This window comes from Molothrus aeneus, chromosome Z, assembly GCF_037042795.1.
Source record: "Molothrus aeneus isolate 106 chromosome Z, BPBGC_Maene_1.0, whole genome shotgun sequence".
Classification (NCBI taxonomy): Eukaryota; Metazoa; Chordata; class Aves; order Passeriformes; family Icteridae; genus Molothrus; species Molothrus aeneus.
This window is the reverse complement of record NC_089680.1, coordinates 27,499,335-27,522,283: the sequence shown is the minus strand read 5'-3', so window position 1 is coordinate 27,522,283 and position 22,949 is coordinate 27,499,335. Positions and strand designations below refer to the sequence as shown.

The window sequence follows — 22,949 nt, the reverse complement described above, 5'->3', positions numbered from 1 at the left end:
CTCTTATTCATAAGCTCTTCTGAAATCCTCCGTTCTAGTTTCTAAAAAAACCCAAACCAACAAACTCCACAAAAAATCCAACACATACGAAGACAACAATTCTAAAATTACCATCTTCCATAAGATAAAATGGGCACCCTTTCTCTATATGCAAAATCACAAAAGATATAAAAAACTTATCTCCATGAGCAGGCAGCTGTTAACTCAGCAGATCTGCAAAAAATAACCCAAAGGTTTTATCAGATCAAATGCTGAAACTAAGCCAATAAATACTGAATACACTGTATAAAAAGGGAAGGTTTATGCAATATGTAAATTATCCCCATTCAAAGTACTAATAAAGCTTCTTTTAATCTTGTATGATGTTTTAGCACTGTCCTTCCAGATAGACCACTTATAAGCTAAAGAAAACATACAGAGCTAGAAAGCATGACCAGTGGAAAAAACAAATGGGTAGTTGTTATGGCTAGACGGAAGATTAGTGAGTGACCTTCTTACAGTTCCCAGATAATGTGGAAATACATACAAGGCTGTAAAACAGAGAACAATGAATTGTTCAACAGATCTTTGAGCTTTAAGACAAAGCATGGCAGTCCTTAAGAGCAATCAGTGTGACTTAGACTGGTGTATAGGAAGCCATTTGTAGCCTTACCACTTCACTCCAGTTATTTAGGCAACATAACCAAACCATTAAGAATGGATGAAGTATGGGTTATCCTGCCCTATATCATGAGGAACAATAAGGAGGCCTTCCTTCCAAATCCTGTCAAATCACATGAAATGTAAAATCAGAGAAGAACAGAAGAGATTAAATAATTTCATTCTACCATACACCAAAGGAAAGTTATGTATGTATGTATGTATGTATGTATGTATGTATGTATGTATTCTCCCATGGTGTAACAGATACACATATTTTTAACTACTGCCAACACAAAGCAGTACAGCAACTTGATTTATTACATGCAGATTATTCTGCATTGTTGCTAAACAGTACACTGGTCCAAAGTTACTAAAATACTTAAAAAACTATACATTATGTAAACAAAACATAAATAAGACAGCATAGTTCTTTGTACATATTATTTAGTACAGGTTTTTAGGAGTTCAGGAATATGTACAATTCTATACTGTAGATTGCATTTTTACAATGCATAATTTTTTTTAAAGAAACAAGTCAAAAATAAATTTGACAAATAAAAAGGAGATATGTACTGTCATTAACACACTGGCTAACAGTCCATAGTGTAAGATAGAACATGTGCAAATTGTGAGATTTCTTCAAACTGTTAAATGAATTAATTGGTCATCTCTGAGCCTTTTACTAGAGAACTTTCTGAAAACTTCTCACAAACTAAAATTTTTCTTTCTCCACATCCCCTCAGGTAAATAGGTAAGAACTGTAACCTTGTTATTATTGAGTAAACCAATTGCTTAAAACATTATAATAAATTTTTCAATAGTTAACAACTTCCAAAGTTTGAAGAATGCCCCAGAATTTCAAAGTGGCTCATTTGTAGTAAATTCAGGGTGCAGCTTTGTCAGGTTTATCAAGGCAAGATGACTGAGATGCAGGGAAGACCACAGTAGCATTTCTGTTTGTGGAACTAACAACAGGAAGCAGTGATGAACACAGGGAAGGAACTTTCGGTGCTGAAGTATTTAGAGCATTCAGTATGGCTCCCTCTGGACTGACCAACAGTTTTTTGATAGAACCATCTAGCTGAAACATTGATGTGTTGCTTGGTAAATGAGAGTTCAGAGGATGAACAGCAGAAACAGAAGATGCAGCTACATTAATGGGAGACTTTGTCACTGAAGATACAGACAGAGTTACTGCAGACAGTGGAGTGCATGAGCTAGCTGGAGTATCAAATATCTGAGGTGTTGCATGTACGATGGGTAAAGCATCTGCAGCTCCAAAAGAGTTCACAATTTTTGTAGAGCTTTTCAAAGGATGTTTTGGTATTTGCCAACTTAATGAATGACTTGGTGCTAGGATGATTTTTGAGGTTATTGGATTAACAGTTGGTACACCTTGAGGCTCTTGACCATGGTTAATTGTTAAAGGAGTCTGTTTTGTATTACAGGAGAGAAGAAGAACATGGCTGCCAGCTCCAAGGCCTTGTAGTGGAACAACAAAGCGAGTACCATTAATCATTATCTGAGTTCCAGGTGCCAAAGGCATGCAAGTGTTAATGACTATTTTCTGTTGAGCGGAAGGTTCATTCAACGGAATTCCTCCTGTTTTGCTTGTTACAGGGGGCGAAGCTTCAGACATCTGAACAGCAGAAGCACAAGCATAATCATGACTTTGTTTCTCTGTACTGGGAGGCACCTGCTGGCATTGTAGGGTGGAAAGACTGGGAAAACTAATTATTTCACCTGTATTTGGCGATGGAGGGGGCAACACACTCTGAGGTTTGTGAATACCTGCATGACTTGACACAGCAGCCGAAATTCCTGATGACTGAAACTGAACCAGTGTGGGTAACTGTCTTTTTGGTACTGGAAGAGGAGCTGGAACTGCTGCCAATTGAGGAACTGTATGTAACACCTTGTGGGGGGTGGCTGCAGGTCCAGGCAAGCTAATGACTGGAAATTGCAGAGCAGATGCTAAGTTTTGTGGAGATACTGTTGGCTGTGTTGAAATCAGCACAGACGAAGCAAGATGTCCTGTCTTCACAGTTGATATACCCACAGTATTTCCAATATGTGATGTACAAAGTCGATTACTCAGAACTGGCCTTATTCTTGAGGGATCATTGCCACCAATCAAGACAGTAGGCTGTGCCCCAGAGGAAGTTCCACTTGATGTAACTGAAACAGATTCTACTTGTGCATTTGCTGTTGTCATTGTAAAGGCATTTTCAGCTTTTGTTGCAACACATACAGATTCATTAGCTGACACAGCAAAACTTGGAACAGGAACCACAGTACTACTTGTCAAGGATAGGGCCGAGGCTGTCCTCTTCTTGTCTTCTCCTTTAGAAATGCCAGAGTGCAATATATTAACTGGTACAGCCTCCTGTGCACTGCCTTTAGTATTTACAATGGTCTGACCTATATTTAGTCCAATTTTCACATCTTTTACTTGAGCAATAGTTGGTGATGAATTTATTCTTATTGGTGCTCCTACTGTAGATGGGATCAAAACCAACTGTGGGCGCTCTGTGGCATTAATAAAGGTTTTGGTCAGGGAAGAAGGAAGTTTCTGTTTCAATGACTCTGCAACGAGATTGGTGGTTGATGGGCCATTGGCAATTTGTGTGTTAATGAAAACCAGCTTCTGAGCATTAACAGCAGTGGATGCTGGACAAGGTATAATATTGACCCCTGATGCCCCAGAGGGAGATAAAATTGGTGGATTTGTGATTAATGTAAATTTCTGGACTGGAGTACCACTGATTAACTCTCCATTTGTTGTAGAGTTTGACTCAGATTGTGTAACAGATTTTGTTTTCACTTTAGTATCCCCTTGATGCTGCACAGAAGAATTTGGAGTTTTGACAATATTACATTGTCCAGTGCTAGTCACACTAACAAGGCTGTTTGGAGCTGCTGACACCAAATTGCTAGCTAATGGAATGGAGGATAAAGAAGAAGACACATGGCAGGAGTCCTCTCTTACTCGACACAAAGAATCCCAAACAGCTGGCTGCTGTAGTGTGAATTTGGTATTTTTCTCCATTGCCTGGGTAAAATCAGCAGGAGAAGCTGGAATGTTAACAAAAGAAGTTGTTGAGGGGGCAAATCCAGAAGGAGATGATTGTCCACTATGTGGGAGACCAGATGTGGCTGTTGCTACGAATGGAAGACTAGAGCATGATACTGCTGTGGTTTTTGGCACAAGAAAGGCCTGAAGTTGAGACGTGTAAGTGAAAACTGAACTAGGACATAAACTACTAGGTGAAATCTGGTCAGGGTTTGTTTGCACTTTAACAATTCCAGTGTTCCCACCTCGTGTTGTGACCAGGATAGATTGTGATTCTCTTACACACACTGTCTTTAGCTCTTGCTTAGTTTCAAGGGAGTCAGTTTGCTGCTGTGATGCTACACTGTGAGAGGCAGAACCAGTGTTTGTAGATGCACTTAATGCTGTTGCTGGTGTCAAGGATTGGCTAGCTGTGGAAAGAGTAGGTGAAGCCAAAGACACAGGCAATGTAGCAGCCAAAACTGTAGTCTTGAATTTGCCACTGTCACTTTGGCTTACCTTAATTATTGATAAGTTATCTGCTGAAGTTACACTAGACAATGGTTGTGTAGTGTTCATGGGACCAGCCACTTGTGATGAGGGGGTAGTATTCTTGCTAAAAACTGTAGTGGGTGACTGAGTGCTATTTGCAGGGCTTGTTACCAGAACAGGTGTTAAAGAAACACTGACGTTTGGCATTTTTGGTGAGGATGTACAGTGGATCTCAAATGACTTTTGTTGTAGTGACTGAATATCCTTGGACACAATTTTTTCTTCCTTCTGCTGAAGAAGAAAATTCTTAGGTAAAATAAGAACTTGTTGCATGACTTTTTCTCCATTTTTAGGGTCAATCATAGCTTGCATTTGAATTTTCACTGAGTTGTTGGGAACATCTATTGGTACGCAGTGGCCATTTGGCATTTTGTATACCATTTGTAAAGGAGTCTTTGAACTGGCCTGGCAGGGCAATGCTGGTTTGATCAGTGATGATTCCAAAGCTGGTAAAACTGATTTTTCAGAAGTAGATACATTCATGCTTGCAGGAGGCAACAGTCGATTTGTTAAGGTCACTTTGTTCCCAGTATTCTTGGCAAGCAAGGCCTGGATGGGTTTGGTCCCTTTCAGAAAGTTTGATACCGATGTTGCAGGATCTGTCAAGGAAAGCAGCTCTAGAGTTGACCCTTCAAATTGTTTCAGCTCAGTCAAGCAACTATCCAACTGCAGGCTATTTTCTGAACTCTGGACCACAGCATCATCAATGCTCAGTTTAGCTTTCTTCCTTGGTGAAAGTTCAGTAGTGCTTTGATCCAGACAACTATTTTGCTTGAACTGTCGTTTAATGCATTTAGGCAGTGTCTTCTGTATCTCTTTAGAAGCTGATTCTTTTTTCAGAATTCTGTTTTTTCCTGCAGGTAAATTCATCTCTAATAGTTTCATTTCATCTGCAAGGATATTAAAACAGAAACTGTGTTTTACATGCTTGCAACTGATACCCCTATAAAACAGTTTTACAGTGTCTTGCTAAAGGCAATACACTAGTTTACAAGACTAAAGTTATGTGGAAGGAAATGTCTAATTTTTTAAGGCATCTGTTCAAGGATCTTTGCTATACAAAAAGGGGGTAATAAGAAAAGGAGGAAGTAATAAACAAGAACATACATGGACTGAAACCTGACCAGCAATGGGAGACAGTTAGGAAAACCAAACCTTGTCAGTTAGGTTAATTGACAACAGTATGTGAAAGCACAAAAATGTATATTCCAGCAAGGTTATCTTGAGGGGAGAAAAGGGAAAAGCCAGGAAAAAATATACAGAGACATAGATCTAACCAAACAAAAAATGAGACAATGTCAAGAAACAACTTCACCAATCACCCCAATTAATGGGCTATCAGGAAACTGCAGAGACCTCTTGCAGGAAGATAACTTTCTGAACTTAATATGATTATAAACCAGGGGAGATCCTGGAGACAGAGGCAGGAGGGGTAAGGGAATTGGTACAGCTATACAACCCATGAAGCAATCTGTAGAGATAAGGGGAGCTGCAAGGACAGCTGCAAGAGGTTACAGCCTGTGGGCCTAGTGACAGCTGCTGGGGGGTGAGTGTCTGTATCCTCCCCAAATCCAGTGAGTGTGTATTCACTGATAAACTTCAAGCTAGACTAGCTGGTGAGCAGGAGGTCCTGGGGGTCTAGGCTGGCCTAACAGTTGGACTTGTGAGTGGGGGATGCCTGTGCGGTGATGTGAATGCCATGTTTCAAAGTGAGCATCAAGCTGGACTAGCCAGTGAGCAGGGGATGCATGAAGCGGTAAGAGGGCTGAAGATGCATGCAGGAGGGCCAGGTGGACAGAAGGGCCATGCATTGAGGTTTTGATTGCACGGGGCTGCAGGGGGTCCTCTCCAAGGAGAGAGGCCAGGAATTGCCTTGTGCCAGACACAGCTGACTCCAAAACAAATCCACTGCAGGACATGGCTGAGCCTGTCAACCAAGCTGGTGATGTCTCACGGATAATGCTTTGTAGAAGCATGTGATAGAATGGACCGAGGAAAAAGTGTAGAAACACAATTCTGTAGGCACCAAGGTAAACAAAGAAGGAGGGGTAATAGGTGCTCCAGGCACTGGAATGGAATGGATTCCCCTGCAACCCAGTAAGACCCCTGATCAAGCAGGTTTACCTGCTCCTATGGAGGAACCTGCTGGAACAGGTATGTATATTGAAGATACTTGAGAACCCCACTCTACTGCAGGTGAGGAGAATGCCTTGAAGGAAGTTGCAGCCCATGAAGAGCCCACTCTGAAGCAGGTTCCTGACAGGAACTGTGGCAAATGGGAGATCCACATAGTCTTATGCTGAAAAACTCTAGCCTACGGAGAGGACCCACAATGATGCAGTTTGTGAAGCACTGAATTCCATAGTGGGGACCTCACAATGGAACAGGGATGAGGAAGGAGCAGAAGGGACTAACTGTTAAGAACTGACCTCAATCCCCAGATTCAATCCTTCCTACGATATTTGACAAGGGAGGAGGTGGAAGAATTGGGAATGAAGATAAGTCTTAGAAGAAGGTGGATATGTGAAAGGGAGGGGTTTAGGTTTTGTATTTGTTTCTCACCATTCTACTCTATTCTTAATTGATAACAAATTCAATTTAATTCTCCTGAAGTGAGTCTATTTTGACTGTGACAGTAACCAGTGAATGATCTCTCTTGTCTGTATCTTGACCATTAAGCTTTTCCACATTGTTTTTTCTCCCTAGCCTCTTAAGGAAGGTAGGGGTGACAGTGATAGGACAGGCATCTGGCAGCTGGCCAAGGTCAACCCACCATAAAATTCCACACAGATCTAACTATGTTTTCACAGAGATAGTTAAGCACAAAAAATGGCAAAAATTTCAATAAAGTAGAATTTTCATCTTGGTCATGTTTGCCTTCTTCAAATCTACATCTGACAGATATGCACCACAAGCCATTTTCATATTATCAGTGGTAGAGTTAAGGTAAAAAGTAGGACTCAAACTCACATGGAAAAATTAGGTTCCCAAACGAACTCAATTCAGCTCCTGAATCAAGTTCAAGCTACTGAATTCCAGTAAATGCTTACCATTGTCTGCGTGATCTTTTTTGGGAACGTCTATATGTTCTGCAGACTCTGATGATTTACCGCATACTACTGCAAAAGATTCTTTGCCAGAATCAACTTCACTTTCATCATTACTCCACAATTCTCTGGTAAATTTATCATGGTCTGGATGTCTTTTAAAGTCATCATAGTCCTTCTTCAATCTAGACCTTAAAAATAACAAAACTAACTTTACTAAAAAAACATACTTTTAAACATTAATTTTATTTCTATTTGTTGCCAAACAAAAAGTTGGTCTAGATTTAATTGCCTGTACCCTTCAAATAATTACAGTGTAGCCCTGTCTGCAAGTCTCTAAAACCAGAAAATGTGAAATGAGAGCAACGTCCCTTACTTTACCAAAACTGAATTCTATTTCATTAAGTCCTCTAACAACAGCAAAAAGACTGAGTCAAATGACCATTACTGTTTTACTGTATCCATATTCCTTTCCCTCCTTCATCTTTCCTGTGACAAATATACCTGTACAGACTTGAGTATTAACTGTAAAAGTTATAGTTTCTTACTTTGAAGGCAACCCCAAGAAGAGAATTCAGTAAATATAGTTTTTCTTAAACACATCATGCCTCTGGCTCAGTTATGAGACTGTATCGTAACTTTCTCCTTAAGAACACTTTCTTATCTCTGGCCCATTAGAACAGCTGCTGCTATGATTTCCATAGGTTCACACTCCACTAAAGAATGTGCATATGACAGAAATACACAGGTACTTCACTCATTTGAACACCATTCATAAGCACATCTACTTACCTTGATCCTGCTAACCTGTACGTGTTTTCATTGTCCCTTCTTCTAAACCATTTTTACATCTCCTGTTTACATGGGATGTAGTGGCTATTTTAGTGTACCAATACATTGAACTTCAGGATTCAGCTGGTGCTAACCAACACAATGCCCAGAAGGATTATTTAGGAAATGGATAAATAGATTATAGCAATTAACACCTTGTGTGGAATAGAATCTAGACTATTCTCGACCTAACCCTTATGACAGTAACAGTAAGATCTTAAATTTACTCATTGTTCTGCATTAGTATAACAGTTGTTTGCATTGAATGCAGCAATGGCCAACTGCTTTCTATGAGTTGTAGAGGGAGGAGCCATGAATGATGTCACAGCTGGTAGGGCATGAGCCTCACCAGTCAGCAAGCTATTCCACTCCCACTGAATGTGGCTGCAGGGCAGGTCTAGGGATGGTAACTGGCTTCAACCAAGAGCCCAGATTAACAAGCAAGTTTCTGATGCTGAGGCAGGTCTGAGATCAAACTGGAAAGTCAATTCAAAGTTTAAGATCAGGACCAGGATCCTGCAGTGATGGCTGCCAGGGCCAGGACCCAGTTGAGTGATTTCTGGGCAGCTCCACAGTGATGATGCAGGTAGAAGGTCAGTCTGCAGGTCAGTCCACATGAGTGGGATCCGCAGCCAGGCACAGTAACTGCTGCAATTGAGCTGGAGACTGGCACACCCCCAGCAGAGACTGAAGACTGCAGAATGACCTGAAATGGGATCATAGACAGGCGGCATAGATGGAGAGCCTGGTGGGGCTTCTAAGGGTCAGTGAGATCTAGTAATTTACTCCCAGCTTTGACACTCTCACTGAGAGCAGACACTGAAGCCTGTATGAAGATGTCGTGTGGACAATACTTCAACTCTGCCATCAGGATTTTGAGCTTGAAGTCTAGGTGTGGAACAACTATAGGAGCACATTGGGAACTACTACTGTACTAAAGTTTGCGGATGTAATTTCCTTTTTTCTTTTGAGGAACCTCTGCTGTGAGGCCAGCGAACAATTGAAATCAGTGGGCACAAGTCACTTTCTCTTTTAAACCTTGCTGCTATTCAAATACAATTCAACATTATACTCTGTCATAATCTTGAAAAGACAGAGGATCTTTCAGAAGGGAAAGAAAAGGATTTTGATCATAAAGTCTGCTCCTCCTAGTTAAAGACAATAATAGGGGGACGGAGGGAGGGAGGGAGGGAGGGAGGGAGGGTCGGTCCAGATGTGGCATCTGGAGGAAGAAGTGTTGCCCAGCCCTTCACACCTTGGAAGTTAAACACCGTTATTTAACTAGGAGATGTTAGTACCTCGCTGAGACACCCTGTAGACAGCTGCAGTGAGACACAGCAGCTGCAGTGAGACTTATGGGGGAACTGATGTTTACACCACTGTAGCAAATTTTCCTCAATTGCTTTTTCCCTTTTACATGACACCTTTCTTCACCACTGTCACTGGTGCTACACAACTGCTTAGCAGCTGCATAATGAATCAGACCAAGACAGTGACCTAGAATCCTCCATACATCTTTCTTTTCTCCCCATGATTTGTAAACATCGCTCTTGAGATCGACCTGGTCCCTAGTATGCTATGTGTATGTCCAAAAAGTTATGTCATGGAAATACTGAGGATTTCCTCATTGAATAAACTAGGGTTACAGCATAAAACACACATACTAAAGACACAAGTTGAATTCAGTTAATTTGGCAAGTTATCTTGCACTCCAAGTGCACGCTTCTCAAGCTACCAGCACACACATACATAAGATCTCAACTACACTGTTCCAGACTAAAATTTACTCCTATCAATCACAGCTAATATATAGCATTTAACACACTTTGGATGACAGTTCTGTGTTCTATGACCATATTGATGCAACACTGGCAACAAACAGAAGCTGGAAGCCACTGTACTCCAAGAAAGTTATGATCTTCTTGCCATTACTGAAACCTGGTGGGATGTGACTGGAGTGTGACTATTGATGGCTACAGGCTCTCCAGAAGAGACAGGTGAGGAAAGAGAGAGGCAGAGGGGTGGCCCTCTACATCAGGAGGTAGACTGAGTGTGAAGAGCTGTCTCTGAAGAGCAGCCATGAGCAGGGCAAATGCCTGTGGCTAAGAATCAGGGACCAAAGCAACAAAGGGAACCTTGTGGATGGTTTAAGTGCAGACCCCTGATCAAAGGGACTCTATTGATGAAGCCTTCTTGCTCCAGCTACAGAAGCCATCATCATGCTCACAGGCTCTTGTCCTGCAGGGGCACTTCAACCATCCCAAACTCTGCTGGGAAAGCAGCATAGCAAGCTGCAGGCAAGCCAGGAGACTCTTGGAAAGCATGAGGGATACTTTCTGGAGCAAAGGAATAGACAGCAGCCCTACCAGAGGGGATACAATCCTGGATCTGAAGGGCACCAGTGGAAGTGAGCTAATGTTGAACATCAGGGTTGGAAGGAGTCTGGGCTGCAGTGACCACACATTGCTGGAGTCTGCAGTCCTGAGGGGTATGGGCCAGGTGAGGAACCTGAACTTTAGGAAGGCAGACTTCCAGCTCTTCAAGGAGATAGCCAGTGAGATCCACTGGGAGACTTCCCTCAGGGACGAGGGAGTGGAACAGAGCTGGCAGATCTTTAAGGAAGTCTTCCACCAAGTGCAAGAGCTGGCAATCCCCAGGAGCAAGAAACTGGGCAAGGAAGACAAGGGAACAGCAGGGCTGAGTAGGGAACTGCTGGTCAGACTGAAGGGAAAGAAGCAAATGGACAAGCAGTTGAAGTTAGGATGGGTGGCCCAGGAAGAGCTTGAAGAGACCTGGAATTGATCTTGGCAAAGGACACAAAGAATAACAGGGAGGGCTTCTACAGGCACGTTAACCACAAAAGGAAGGCCAAAGAAGGTGACCCCCTCTGATAAATAAGGGTGGAAACTGGTAACAATGAATAAGGAGAAGGCTGAGGTACTCAACATCATTTTGCTTCAGTCTCCAAGGGCAACATTTCTTCCCAAACTTCTTGAGAGGATGGACAGCAGGATAGGGATTGGGAGAATAAAGTCCCTCCCACTCTAAGTAAATATCAGGTTCATGATCACCTGAAGAATGTGAATGTACCGAAGAGAGGGAATTGGCTGATGTATTCTCCAAGCCACTCTCCATGATATTTGAAAAAATCTTAGCAGTCAGGTGAAGTCCCAGGTGGCAAGACATTGTACACATCTTAAAAAAAGGTAGAAAGGAGCACCCTCAGACCTGTCAGCCTTTCCTCTGGTGAGGAAGATCACAGAACAGACTCCTAGAACCTATGCTAAGGCACAGGGAGGTGATTTGAGACAGCCAGCACAGCTGCTCCAATGGCAAGTCCTGAGTGACAAATTCAGTGTTCTTCTAGGATGGACTGACTACATCAGTGGACAAGGGAATGGCTAAAGTTGTCGTTTATCTGGATTTCTGAAGAGCCTTTGACATGGTCCCCTGCAAGATCCTTGTCTCCTAAATCAGAGAGATTGGGATTTGACAAGCAGACCATTAGATGGATAAGAAATTAGTTGGATGGTGGCATCCAGAGGGTACTGGTCAATGGCACAGTGATGGACATCAGTGACAAGTGGTGTCCCTCAGGGGTCCATACTCAGACCAAAGTTATTTAATATCATCACTAGTTACAGAGACAGAGGGATTGAGGGCCCTCTCAGAAAGTTTGCAGATGCCACCAAGCTGAACAGTGTAGCTGACACACCTAGAGGATGGAATGCCATCCAGAGGGACCTAGGCAAGCTTGAAAAAATGGATCCATGGGAAAATCTCATTTATTTTAACAAGGCAAAGTGCAAGGTGCTGCACCTGGGTTGGGGAAACCCCCAGTCTCAGCACAGGCTGGGGATGAACAGATCCCAGCAGCCCTGCCCAGAAGGGCTTGGGGTGCTGGTGGCTGAGGCTGGACATGACCCAGCCATGGGCACTCCCAGCCCAGAGAGCCACACGTGTCCTGGGCTGCATCCAGAGCAGTGTGGGCAGCAGGGCCAGGGAGGGGATTCTGCCCCTCTGCCCTGCCCTGCTGAGACCCCACCTGCAGGGCTGCATCAGCTCTGGGCTCCCAGCACAGGAAGGACATGGAACTGTTGGAGTGACTCCAGAGGAGGCCACCAAGACGATCAGAGGGATGGAACACCTCCTGTGCAGAAAGACTGAGAGAGATTGGTCAGTCTGGAAAAGAGGCAGCTCCGGTGAGACCTAATTGCAGCCTTCTAGTATGTGAAGGGAGCCTTCAAAAAAGGAAGGGAGAGAGACTTGTTCAAGAGCTGGTAGTGAGAATACAAGGGGCAATGGCTTCAAATTGAAAGAGAGTAGGTTTGGATTAGAAATTGGGAAGAAATTCTGAAGTGCAACCATGGTGAGGCACTAGAACAGGCTGTCCAGAAAAGTTGCTGAAGCCCCATCCCTGGAAGGCCAGATTAGTTGGGGTTTCATGGAGCCTCATTTACAAAAGGTGCCCCTGCCCAGGGGGATTGGAATTGGATGATCTTTAAGGTCTCTTCTAATCCAAACCATTCTATGATTCTTTGATTTGACAGACAAGAATACTGAGCACCAAACCATTCCACAACAGAATTTACTAAAAGGGTATAACTATAGACTTCACATACTGGAAAACTAAATTCTTCCTGACAGTAATACTATCTGCCAGGTGTCCAGAAGGATTCTAAATTGTGAAAGACAGGAAGAAATTAACAGCTAAGGAAAATTAACAGGAATGAGAAGAGAAAGGAATAGGAAAAACCCAAAACTTGTATTTGGGTCCATTATTGAAAGCAAAATATTCAACAATATCCCAAATTTTCAAATAAGAATTTTAATTCATGGATGATATTCACAAAATGAGCTACTGAGGAACCAATGTAATATCTTTTGTATTATGTTTTTGTTTTTTTAAACATAACACCTTTTACACTTTCCAGCATTAGCTCTGCACCACAAAACAGTGTAACTTGCTTCCTTCACACCCAACATTTAAGAAGCCTCTCTTCCTATCCTTTGTTACAGAGTTCAAACCTCTAATCATTCCTTGCTTTTTAATTGTCTACATGGCAAAACTAAGGTACAATTATAGCAACAGCTGTACGGTTAACAGGAAAAAATGGCAGAGCTGAAAGATAGTATCTAATCTCTCCATGATTTATAATCAGAGTAATCAGAGTAGTAGTTTCACTGTTACTAATACTTGCACTTTACTAGATTTAAACCTGTCACTATTTCACTCATATTCCTCTGACATACTTCTTTCCAGATGCATTTCTAATTTACTGTGTTACAAAGACCTCAAAACAATGCTTCAAGAATTGCTCTGTGGAGAATTCATTAATAGTTAATATAGGTAGCTTTACATAGTAGGTAGTTAAAGTATTCTAAGAAGCCCTGATATATTCCTCTAGAGAAAGGTTTTCAGCACCTCTTAACCAAATAAGCAGAAATACAAATCCTAGCGGTCTTGCAGTATACTATTGATCAGCATGCTTAAGGATTCTAGAGTGTTTTAGAGGAAAAAAACAGTACCACTACCGGGTTAAGCTCAAATTTTTTTGGAGACAGTAAATCTGGTATATAAGATACTTCTTCCTACTAAAGTATTGCCAGTGCCTCACTCCTCTCCTCAAACTATTTTACTTTTATTTATTTAAGAAGCCAACTTATAGATCAGTATTTAAAAGGTGAATTTGGCTCTGTTTTTCATCCCATGCACCACTGTTGAAAAAAAAAAAAAGCAGGTAATTACCTGTTTCTCTGAAATGCTTTAATTAGCTTTGGTTCCCATGGTAACAGTTCATTAAGCAGTCGTAACAATGTACCATGCAATTCCTTTACTGCTTGCTTCCGGTGGAACCATCTTCCCTGAAAACATAAATTCCATTTATTTATCATTGCATTAGACTTAAATCTTGTTAGAGTTTACTAGTACTACAATAATCCTGGTACATGGATATAGCATATGAGGAAGACAACTGGAAGAAAAGATTAGGAACTTCCAGAGTTACATCCACCCTTCCAAGTTATATCTATCTAGGACATTATAACTTTTATTTTAATACTACAGAAGGATAATGTCATAGTTGGAAAAGTAATACTGCAAGGATGCTCACTTTTCACAGGTCAAAATTAAAATTGAAACAGGATTCTACAAATACTCCATGTGCTTAAAATCACTTAAATGAGTAACCAACATGGGTAGTAATCTATTCAGTTCAGGGAAATCAACCACGTTTGTACACTTTTCCAAGTTAAAATTTTTACAGAAAATTGCACCTTAATCTCATTTAAGAGAAGTAGTATAAAGTATAACATTATTATTTGCAAAAGAAACCTTACCACAATTTTCAAGGATAAAAATCACAATGTTTTTCTGTTACATTTTATTTAAAGTTCTAGAAAAAAAGCTTTTTTTAAAAGAGAAGTTTAGCAAATTTGTCTTTTATGAAGCAACAGACTATGCCCCAAAGCCCAGTTTTCCAACATATATCCCTTAAGCTCTTAATTCAAACATAAAATTAAAAGTTTTATTTTCAAAACTGATATATGTAATCTTATATTCATGTTTTCATAAATCTAGAAAGTCTGAATAAGGAGAGAAGACATTGGGAAATTACAACCATGCTGGCCACACTGCTGCAGAACACACCCCTTAACACTCACACATACCCCTTGTACATATTTTTTCCCAAAACTTTATACTGTAGTTCATTGCACAAAAGACTGAACAATGCATATATATGTAACTGTTATAAAAGAGATGTAGTATAGTTCAACCAACTCTGTGCATTTTATGTAAATGAAGATTTTAGCTCTCGACTTGTCAAAGAAGATGTAAAACACTAAAGAGACTATGGTTCTGTAAGAAAAAGAAGCAGGACTTGAGAACTTACTTATTTCATATACATATTTAGCTTTTCATAGTGCACATATCCTTCACAGCTTCCTGTGGTCTAGTACACCAAGAAAGCTAAGACAAGAAAATCTGGATAAAGCTTGTCACAGCTCCCTTTCAGCAGTCTACAAGAAAACCTTCCCAAGGACTTTGGACAATTTCTCTCTACACACTTCAGCAGATCTTTTCAATGTACAAGATCACTCAGCTTGAATGCTTGTTTGAAGACCAGGTATCTATTTTTTTTATGGATAATCATTTACATGTTACATTACAAAACAAACAGTTACCTTCATTCTTCAATTAAAATTACAAAAGCAAAGATTTCAAGTAGGATCATTATGCCACATTATCACATAACGACCAATGCTGAACACACAGACAAGCCAGTAAACTGTATTATAATTTCCTTCACTTGTGGCCAGTCTCATGCATAAAACCTGTCACTAATCACTACACCAAAAAACAGACCTTGTGCATACTGTAGTCTACCAGAGCATTTGGCATCATCTCTTAAAGTCAGCAATCAACAGAATTAATTGTTAACATACAAAAGAATATTACATGCACAGACATCTTTTTCTTGTAAGGTAAACAAAACATTTTGCAGACTGTTTAAAATAACATATTTATGTACTGCAGAGCATTAGTGCATTGTCTCAAAAAAAAAATCAAATAGCAAAACTAAACAATGCTACTACTATTGTGAAATAGAAATACTCTACATGCAGTTAACATAGCAAAAAAAGTGTGAAAATGCAATATTAAAAATACATGAAAAATCACTGCAAAGTAAAAACTCCAAGAAATTATTAATTTCTGAGCCTTATTTATCTTTAAATAAGGCTAAGGTCTTGGCTTTAGGAAAAAAAGAGTATTTAAGAGAAAAATAAGTATCAGCTAACCACTGAATAAATTTGAAGCAGCAACTGTTAGGCAGCCAGCACATGTGCAATGTTTAGTCAAAAACAGACTTCAAGACTTTACTGACTTCATTAATACTTCACAGAAAAACAAATAACTTTTCTCTCTGCTTACAAAAACAAACATAAAAAGCTAGCCAATTCCTGCCCCCTAATTCTAAAGGATTAGCAGCTCTAGTAGGAGGCCTGTCTCTAGGGCTGTCCCCAAGGGTTCAGTACTGGTCCAGTATTGTTTAACTTGTTCACCAGTGACTTGGATGAAGTGGCAGATGCCTCCTCAGTGAGTTCACCAATGACACAAAGCTGGAAGCAGCGGCCAATACCCCAGAGAGCTGTGCAACCCTTCAGAATGACCTCAACAGGGTGGAGAAACAGGCAAAGAGGAACCATTCTTCCAAGTAATTTCAATGAAAATTTTATAGCAATATCATTTTAAAAAGCATAGATTAATTATTTTTCTTTGTTACAATTACTTATTTTTCTTAGTGGGGTTTTAGAATTGACCAAAAACCTGTTAATAGAAGAATGAACAAATTTTAGCCATGAGAAGAATCTTTTTTCCTCATAAGTAGTCAGGACTGAAGAGTATAGGCCAAAAAAGGGTATAAAAAAATCCTTCTCTTTTAAATTATTGTGGTTTAGTTGATTTTCTGTGCAAACATATAAATGCTAGATGTTATTATTCCTTAAATATTACACAGTAAAAAGAGACATTAAAAACATTTATATAATCTTAAGATCCATCACAACAAAATTTAACATTTCTTTTCATGTGCAATTTGATTCTCTAACACAGTCCGGTGCTAGTCTTTTATTCAGAGGGGGGAAAGGCAAATCAATAATTGATAAAGCTATGACTTAACTCCCTATTACATAGCTGCCCACTAATTTCTATAGATAATACACTTGTTTTCACAAATATCTGCATTGTAAAGTCTCAAAAATACCAATGATACATTGTAAGAAATCAGCTACAAACTGAGGCTTAGGAGGTTCAGGCTGGATCTCCAAAGGTATGTTCATCAGAAACATACAGCACTTGTTCCCTGGGAAAAGATGCCAACCCCCACCTGGCTACATACTCCTTCCAGGCAGCTGTGGTCTCTCCTACGCCTCCTTTTCTTCAGGCTCAACACCCTCAGCTGCTTCTTACAAGATTTATGTTTCAGACACTTCACCAGCTCCATTGCCCTTCTCTGGTCCCACTTCAGTACCGAAATGTCGTTCTTGTAGTGAGGGACCCAGAACTGAACACAGGATTTGAAGTGTGCCATTGGCCTTCTTGGCCACCTGGGCACTGCTGGCTCATGTTCAGCTGCTGTCACCAGCACCCCCAGGGCCTTTTCCTGTGGCAGCTTTGCAGCCACTCTGCCCCAGCCTGTGGCACTGCCTGGGCTTGCTGTGACCCAAGGGTAGGACCCAGCACTGGGCCTTGTTGAGCCTCACACCACTGGCCTGGGCCCATGGTCCAGCCTGCCCAGACCCCTCTGCAGAGCCTTCCTGCCCTCCAGCAGATCAGCACTCCCACCCAGCTTGGTGTTATCTGTGAACTGACTGAGGGTGCCCTTGATCCCCTTGTCCAGATCACTGAGAATGATATTAAACCAAATTTACATACCATGTTGTTCCAATTAGTGACAAACAAGACACTATTTTTTTTCTGGAAACACAATATAAGGTATTAACACAGGAAAATAACAGAGGAAAAAAAGGACTATATAGAGAAGTATACAATGTGACTTTAGGCTATGTCAGCTTACAAGTAAATTTCAAAAATAAGAACACAATAAAAATACATTTTACAAATGGGCTGAATGTTTCCATTTAAATGCAGAGAGACATTCAACACATTCAACTGAAAACTCACCTTTTAAAATAAGGTTTCTGACATCCAGAGCAGCCAGGAAATGCTGACTCCACTCTCTGTGATCGATGCACCAACATACATTATTCTGGTATACTTATCATGGAACCCCAAAGCAGACTGGAGCCAGGATATTGATACATGGGGTAAGGACTGAACTTTTTATATGAGTTTTTGTTTTGCTTTTAAATAAACACACACACACAACACCACAATATTAAGCAGTTTTATAAGATTGTCTGTAATCTTTACATTATATCCCAGGGACATAAAGTAAAGAAAATTAGTAATCTTATAAAACCATGCAATATTGTTGAAAAGGGGTGGTGGTGGAGGGAGGAAACTTACCCTTAATAGGCCTGCTCCATTCTGCTGCGGGGTTCTGTGGTATGTGTGACATCACCAGTCTAGCGTTTTCTAGTGATGTCACACAGAGAGGGAGTTGGTGATCACCAGCTGCTTTGGACAACAGATACCTAAAGAAAAGACATCAGTAACTTTTTCAAATCATATATGGATAAATGTTGAATGTTCTTAATAACTTATTTATGGGCCAAATACTACAATTTCAGTCACTTCCAATTTTGACTGAATAAGAATGCATTACAAGATCATGTTTTCATACTATGCAAACTCACCTGTTATTGAAAGTGTTTTAATTTTGAAAATGCTTAGAGTTATCTTCTACAGTAGAAGTTCCTGAGAGTCAGTATCTTGCATTTTACTTTCAGCAACATCATTCCAAACAGTATAAATATATAGCAACAGCTAACCAACCTCTGACATTGTTTGAAGACTGGGATTAAGTAGAGTCAGGAAGAATGGCTTGTAGTAAATTATAAAACAAATTCACTTATGACATCTCTTAATCAATTTTATCTTTTAGCATTTACCAGCAACTAATGAGAAGTCCTGACTCCAGCATGCACTTCCATGACCTATATTTCTGATCACACAAAGTTATATCCTAAAATGATCTCATACTCTCTTCTTTCTACTATAGCCAAATAAAGTAAAACAAACAAAAAACAACATCAAAACAAAGTGCAATAAATTTCTTGCTACCAAGACTGTCTTTGTCTCCTGATTCAGTTCATTACTATGAAATGATTTTCATTCAAATGTTTAGCCACATTCCAATTTTCTTTAGGCACAATTACTACACAATCATCACAGTGTTGATCAATATACCACTTTTTTTAGAAAAAACATAAATATATATAAAATATATAAACCACAAAACCACAAGAGAAAGTTTATTATCAGCATGAGCTTACTGTTGAACCCAGAGCAGTGAAATTATCCACCACTGAATTGTCACGTTTTACTCCTCCATTAGAACTTCAAAGTTATCAACTAACTTACACCTCTGGAACTTACAAAGAAAATGGATGTATGTAGCATCTTAAACTGTTTACAAAACATCTATGTTTTTTAAGTTGTACTTAAGTCCCTCTCATATATCTGAGTATTTTTCTCTTCTTAACTCTGGATATAGGAGTGTTTCTGTATTCTTCAGATGAGTGTCTTAAAAGCAGCTGTTTTGCTAGTACTATGCGCTGACAGGAATGTCTTGAATTATTTCTTCAAAGAATATACTGATTGACCAATATCTAAAGCATTGTGAAATGTTCTGAATACATAGTAGTATTTCTGTAACAAAAATGTATGAGTACACATTGATGTCTCATGCAGAACCCACACTTCCACATTTGGAACTGTAGAAAGGTATGTGGCAAAAGTGGTTTAAAGAAAGCTTCTCCAATAAATATATTTATTGGAGGTTTAGTCAGTCACACATGGAAAGGCATGAAAGTTCAAGAGAAAATAACTGTGCAAAAAGTAGACAATAAAGACAGAAAACTGGAAAAGCTTAGAAAAACTGAAGACCATGAAAAAAAATATTGAATGTTAGTGAGATGAGCCCAAGTTAAAAATATCAGAGAAGATGATCAAGTATTGTGGAGAAGATTTCAAAAACCAAAGCCTAAAATTGGCCTTATTCATTTATATTATACAACTAAATATTACAAATGATCCACATCTTCAATCTGTTCTCAGAGATAGAAGAAGCTGCATGGATGTAAATGTGTAAATCTGTCTCAAAATTCAGTATTTTGGGCTCATATTAGTGTTTCCAAGAGATGCAGGCAAGACATAGAGAAGCAATAACAGAATTTTGAAGTGATTAAAATACAAATCAAGTTTTCAGGATAAGGATGCAAAAAGAGAGCATGTAAGATACATAACAGATGAAGATACATACTAACAGAGAAACTAAGCTTAAATTAAAAGAAAATGTTTCAGCTGCAAGACTTGAAGTCTATCTATTAATACCCTTGAACCCAAGCATTTATTGGGTTTCTCTTTTATTGTAGCTCATTTTACCTGCAGTTTAAACCTGCAAATAGGTGTGCATACACAGATTTCTCAGATTATAATATTTACTGTCTGTGTGCATATCTATGTAAATACAGTAATGCTGATGAAAACAGCTATAACTGAAAACGCTTTACATGCAAAAGTCCCAAGCATGGCACATATTTCACCAGGGAGGGAGGAAGTGGTCAGGACAAGAGGGGGCAGGGATGGGGAGAGGAAATCAACCTCTGAATAAAAACTGAATAAGATTTAACCCAATAATAAAAATGTTTTCCTAGGCTGCAAATGAGAAGACACAGTAGGTTTTTCCACTTCATTGTTTGCAAAGTTGAGGTCTGAATGACTATTAGTAAGAGCCCTAAACTATTTTTGATGGTTACATGAGTTTCTGCTGAAGGGAAATTCTTCAGAAGTCCCTTTAGATTTTTGTCTAAACAGTTTCCCTGCCAAACATTTTCAAACACATAACAATATTTCCTATTTCCTCACAGAACAGAGAGAGAATATTTTATAAACTTTTAAAATGAACCATTTTGCATTTTTTTTCCATGTATTAACATATTTTTAAAAATAAAATGTAGCTAATCAATGAAAAACCTCAGAAAGCGGTCTCTGAGTTTAGATACTTACACCTCATGAACAAATTTAACAGCAGCTTATTCAGAATCTCATAAAAAACGGACAAGGAAAGTATGTTCCAGGCTGCATCAATATATTCCTTTTAATAGCCCCACAAGTTAATTTGTCTGAAGTTCTAACTATTTCTGACCTAAACCAGTGGGTTTTTCACTTTAAATTTTCAGGTGTAGTCTGAAATATATATGAGAGGGTGTTTTTGCAGGTAACTTAATGCTGCAGAAAACCACAGTTTCCTTTCAGGCCTTTTGACTCACCTGCTAAAACAAATATCCATTTCCAAAGATAGACAAAGGCATTCAACCCCCTGGGACCATTTCATTATAAGCTCCAGGAACAATAGCAGAACACAAAACCTTTAAAAGGGAGGATTTTACTTTTTTAGCTACTTAGTCAAGGACATCAGGGTGTTACAGACCTCTGCAAACAATAACGCCTTTTCTCCAAACCACAATTAGTTGTTACCTTGGCTGGTGTCCTTAGACTAAGCAACCTTTGTCTGACTTTTCTCTCTCTCTAGGGACGATGCAGTCTCCTTTACTTTAGGAAGGTACTGCCCATTATTCGTTTTAACCTTCTCAGCTTATCTGTGGAAATCCTGGGCTCCAGCCTCCCTGTTCACCCTCTACACAGCTATGCATTTAACCATCAGACTTAGAGGGCATGAATCAAATCCAATAGTGCTACCAAAATAAAGTCTTGCACTTAGTAAACAAGACATCTTTCCAGGTTCATGTTAAAAACTCCATTCATTTTACTGCAAATTCAGCTAGCATCTGCAAAAAAGCCCTAAGTTCACTATTATATGCAAGCGCCAGCAGTCCTGTCACTTTCATACTACACAATGTCAAGTAGGGTTTGAAAAAATAATAATAAAAAAAATCTGCTATGATATGCAACAGTTAAGTACATAAAACTGATCAACCAAGCAGCTTAATTAACAGTTTCATACACACACAAAAAAATCCTTCACATCACATCAGAGGCAGATTATCTGAAAGGCAGTAAGAAGATTTTCATTCACACTGCAAGTCCCACTGATTTGACCAGACAGAGAAGACCTAGGGAAAAGTGGGATCCAAAATGCCAGAGACTGATAGTTTTACTGCCTCTTCTCTTACAAGAAACTTTCTATATTAGATTGAAGTCTTTATGTGATCCTAAATATACTAGCAAAATGCCTCCCTACCATGTGTGTTTGTCAAAATTATTTTTCCAACAATACCACTTCAAGTGTGGAATTAAGCTACTTTACAAATCTTGGTCAATTTGCTAGTTATAGAAAATTTCTAGGAGCTCACATTCAACAAATGACCATGAATATTATATATACAGACTAAATACTCAAAAAACTTACAAGAGCTAAAAACTCAACAAAATATCAATAGAATTTTTAGCCAGTATGTTCTTCTACTCCTACTTTACTGACTGCATGTAATTTTACCCACACCTTATCTATGCAAGTATTAGCAACAAAAAAGACCTAATTTCTACTAGTATCTAATTTTCATTGCTGTAAATTCTGGGCTTTTTCTATTGATTCAACCTTTAGTCCAGTTTTTAAAATTAAAGGATGCAGTTTCACATGTCCTAAGCAATATATAAGAGCTAGAAGACATTCTAGCTTAGACATTCCTTAGGGTATCAGCCTTTCACTAAGCGCAGATCATTAAACTTTAAGTCCTTTAAGTCCCCTTTCTGCACTTTTAATATTCTTCCTTATATTTATATTTCCTTCACTTATTTCCAAATGTTTAAGTCAGGTACAATACCAAATCTGATTTCTCCTCTCCCTCTGGATATGTAATACGCGGTAAGGAGAGGAATTAGTAAGTAGCTGAAGGAACAGACTTTTTAGAGCAGCCTGATAATAACATCACATACAACTGCAAAATCAGTCCCATTTTCTTTTGCCTGAAGATGGACATTTCTGTTCTTACAACAACCACTTAACCTGTAGCAGAATACAAGCACAGGTATTTGTGCAACTCCATGATAAATTGCATTAGAAAACTGGTCTGGCTTACAAACAATTCACCAGCCCAAATAAGTAGGTAGGTTTACCATAATCTAACTCTCACCATGCAATAGAAAAAAAAATTTTGCTAGCCTCTCACATGGGATA

The 22,949-nt window shown here is 39.4% G+C and overlaps 1 protein-coding gene across 1 annotated transcript in view; it reads right to left on the bottom strand.

Moving 5' to 3' along the window:
• Nucleotides 1–936: 936 nt before the first annotated feature.
• Nucleotides 937–22,949, bottom strand: part of BRD10 (bromodomain containing 10) — a 44,918-nt gene continuing 22,905 nt past the window's right edge. Inside the window, exons 6-8 of the mRNA XM_066569682.1 lie at nt 13,874–13,989; nt 7,297–7,484; nt 937–5,136 (exon numbers count right to left, since the gene is read on the bottom strand). Of these exons, the coding sequence (XP_066425779.1) occupies nt 1,526–5,136; nt 7,297–7,484; nt 13,874–13,989 (3,915 nt within the window). The 3' untranslated portion in view covers nt 937–1,525. The remainder of the gene's footprint in view (nt 5,137–7,296; nt 7,485–13,873; nt 13,990–22,949) is intronic.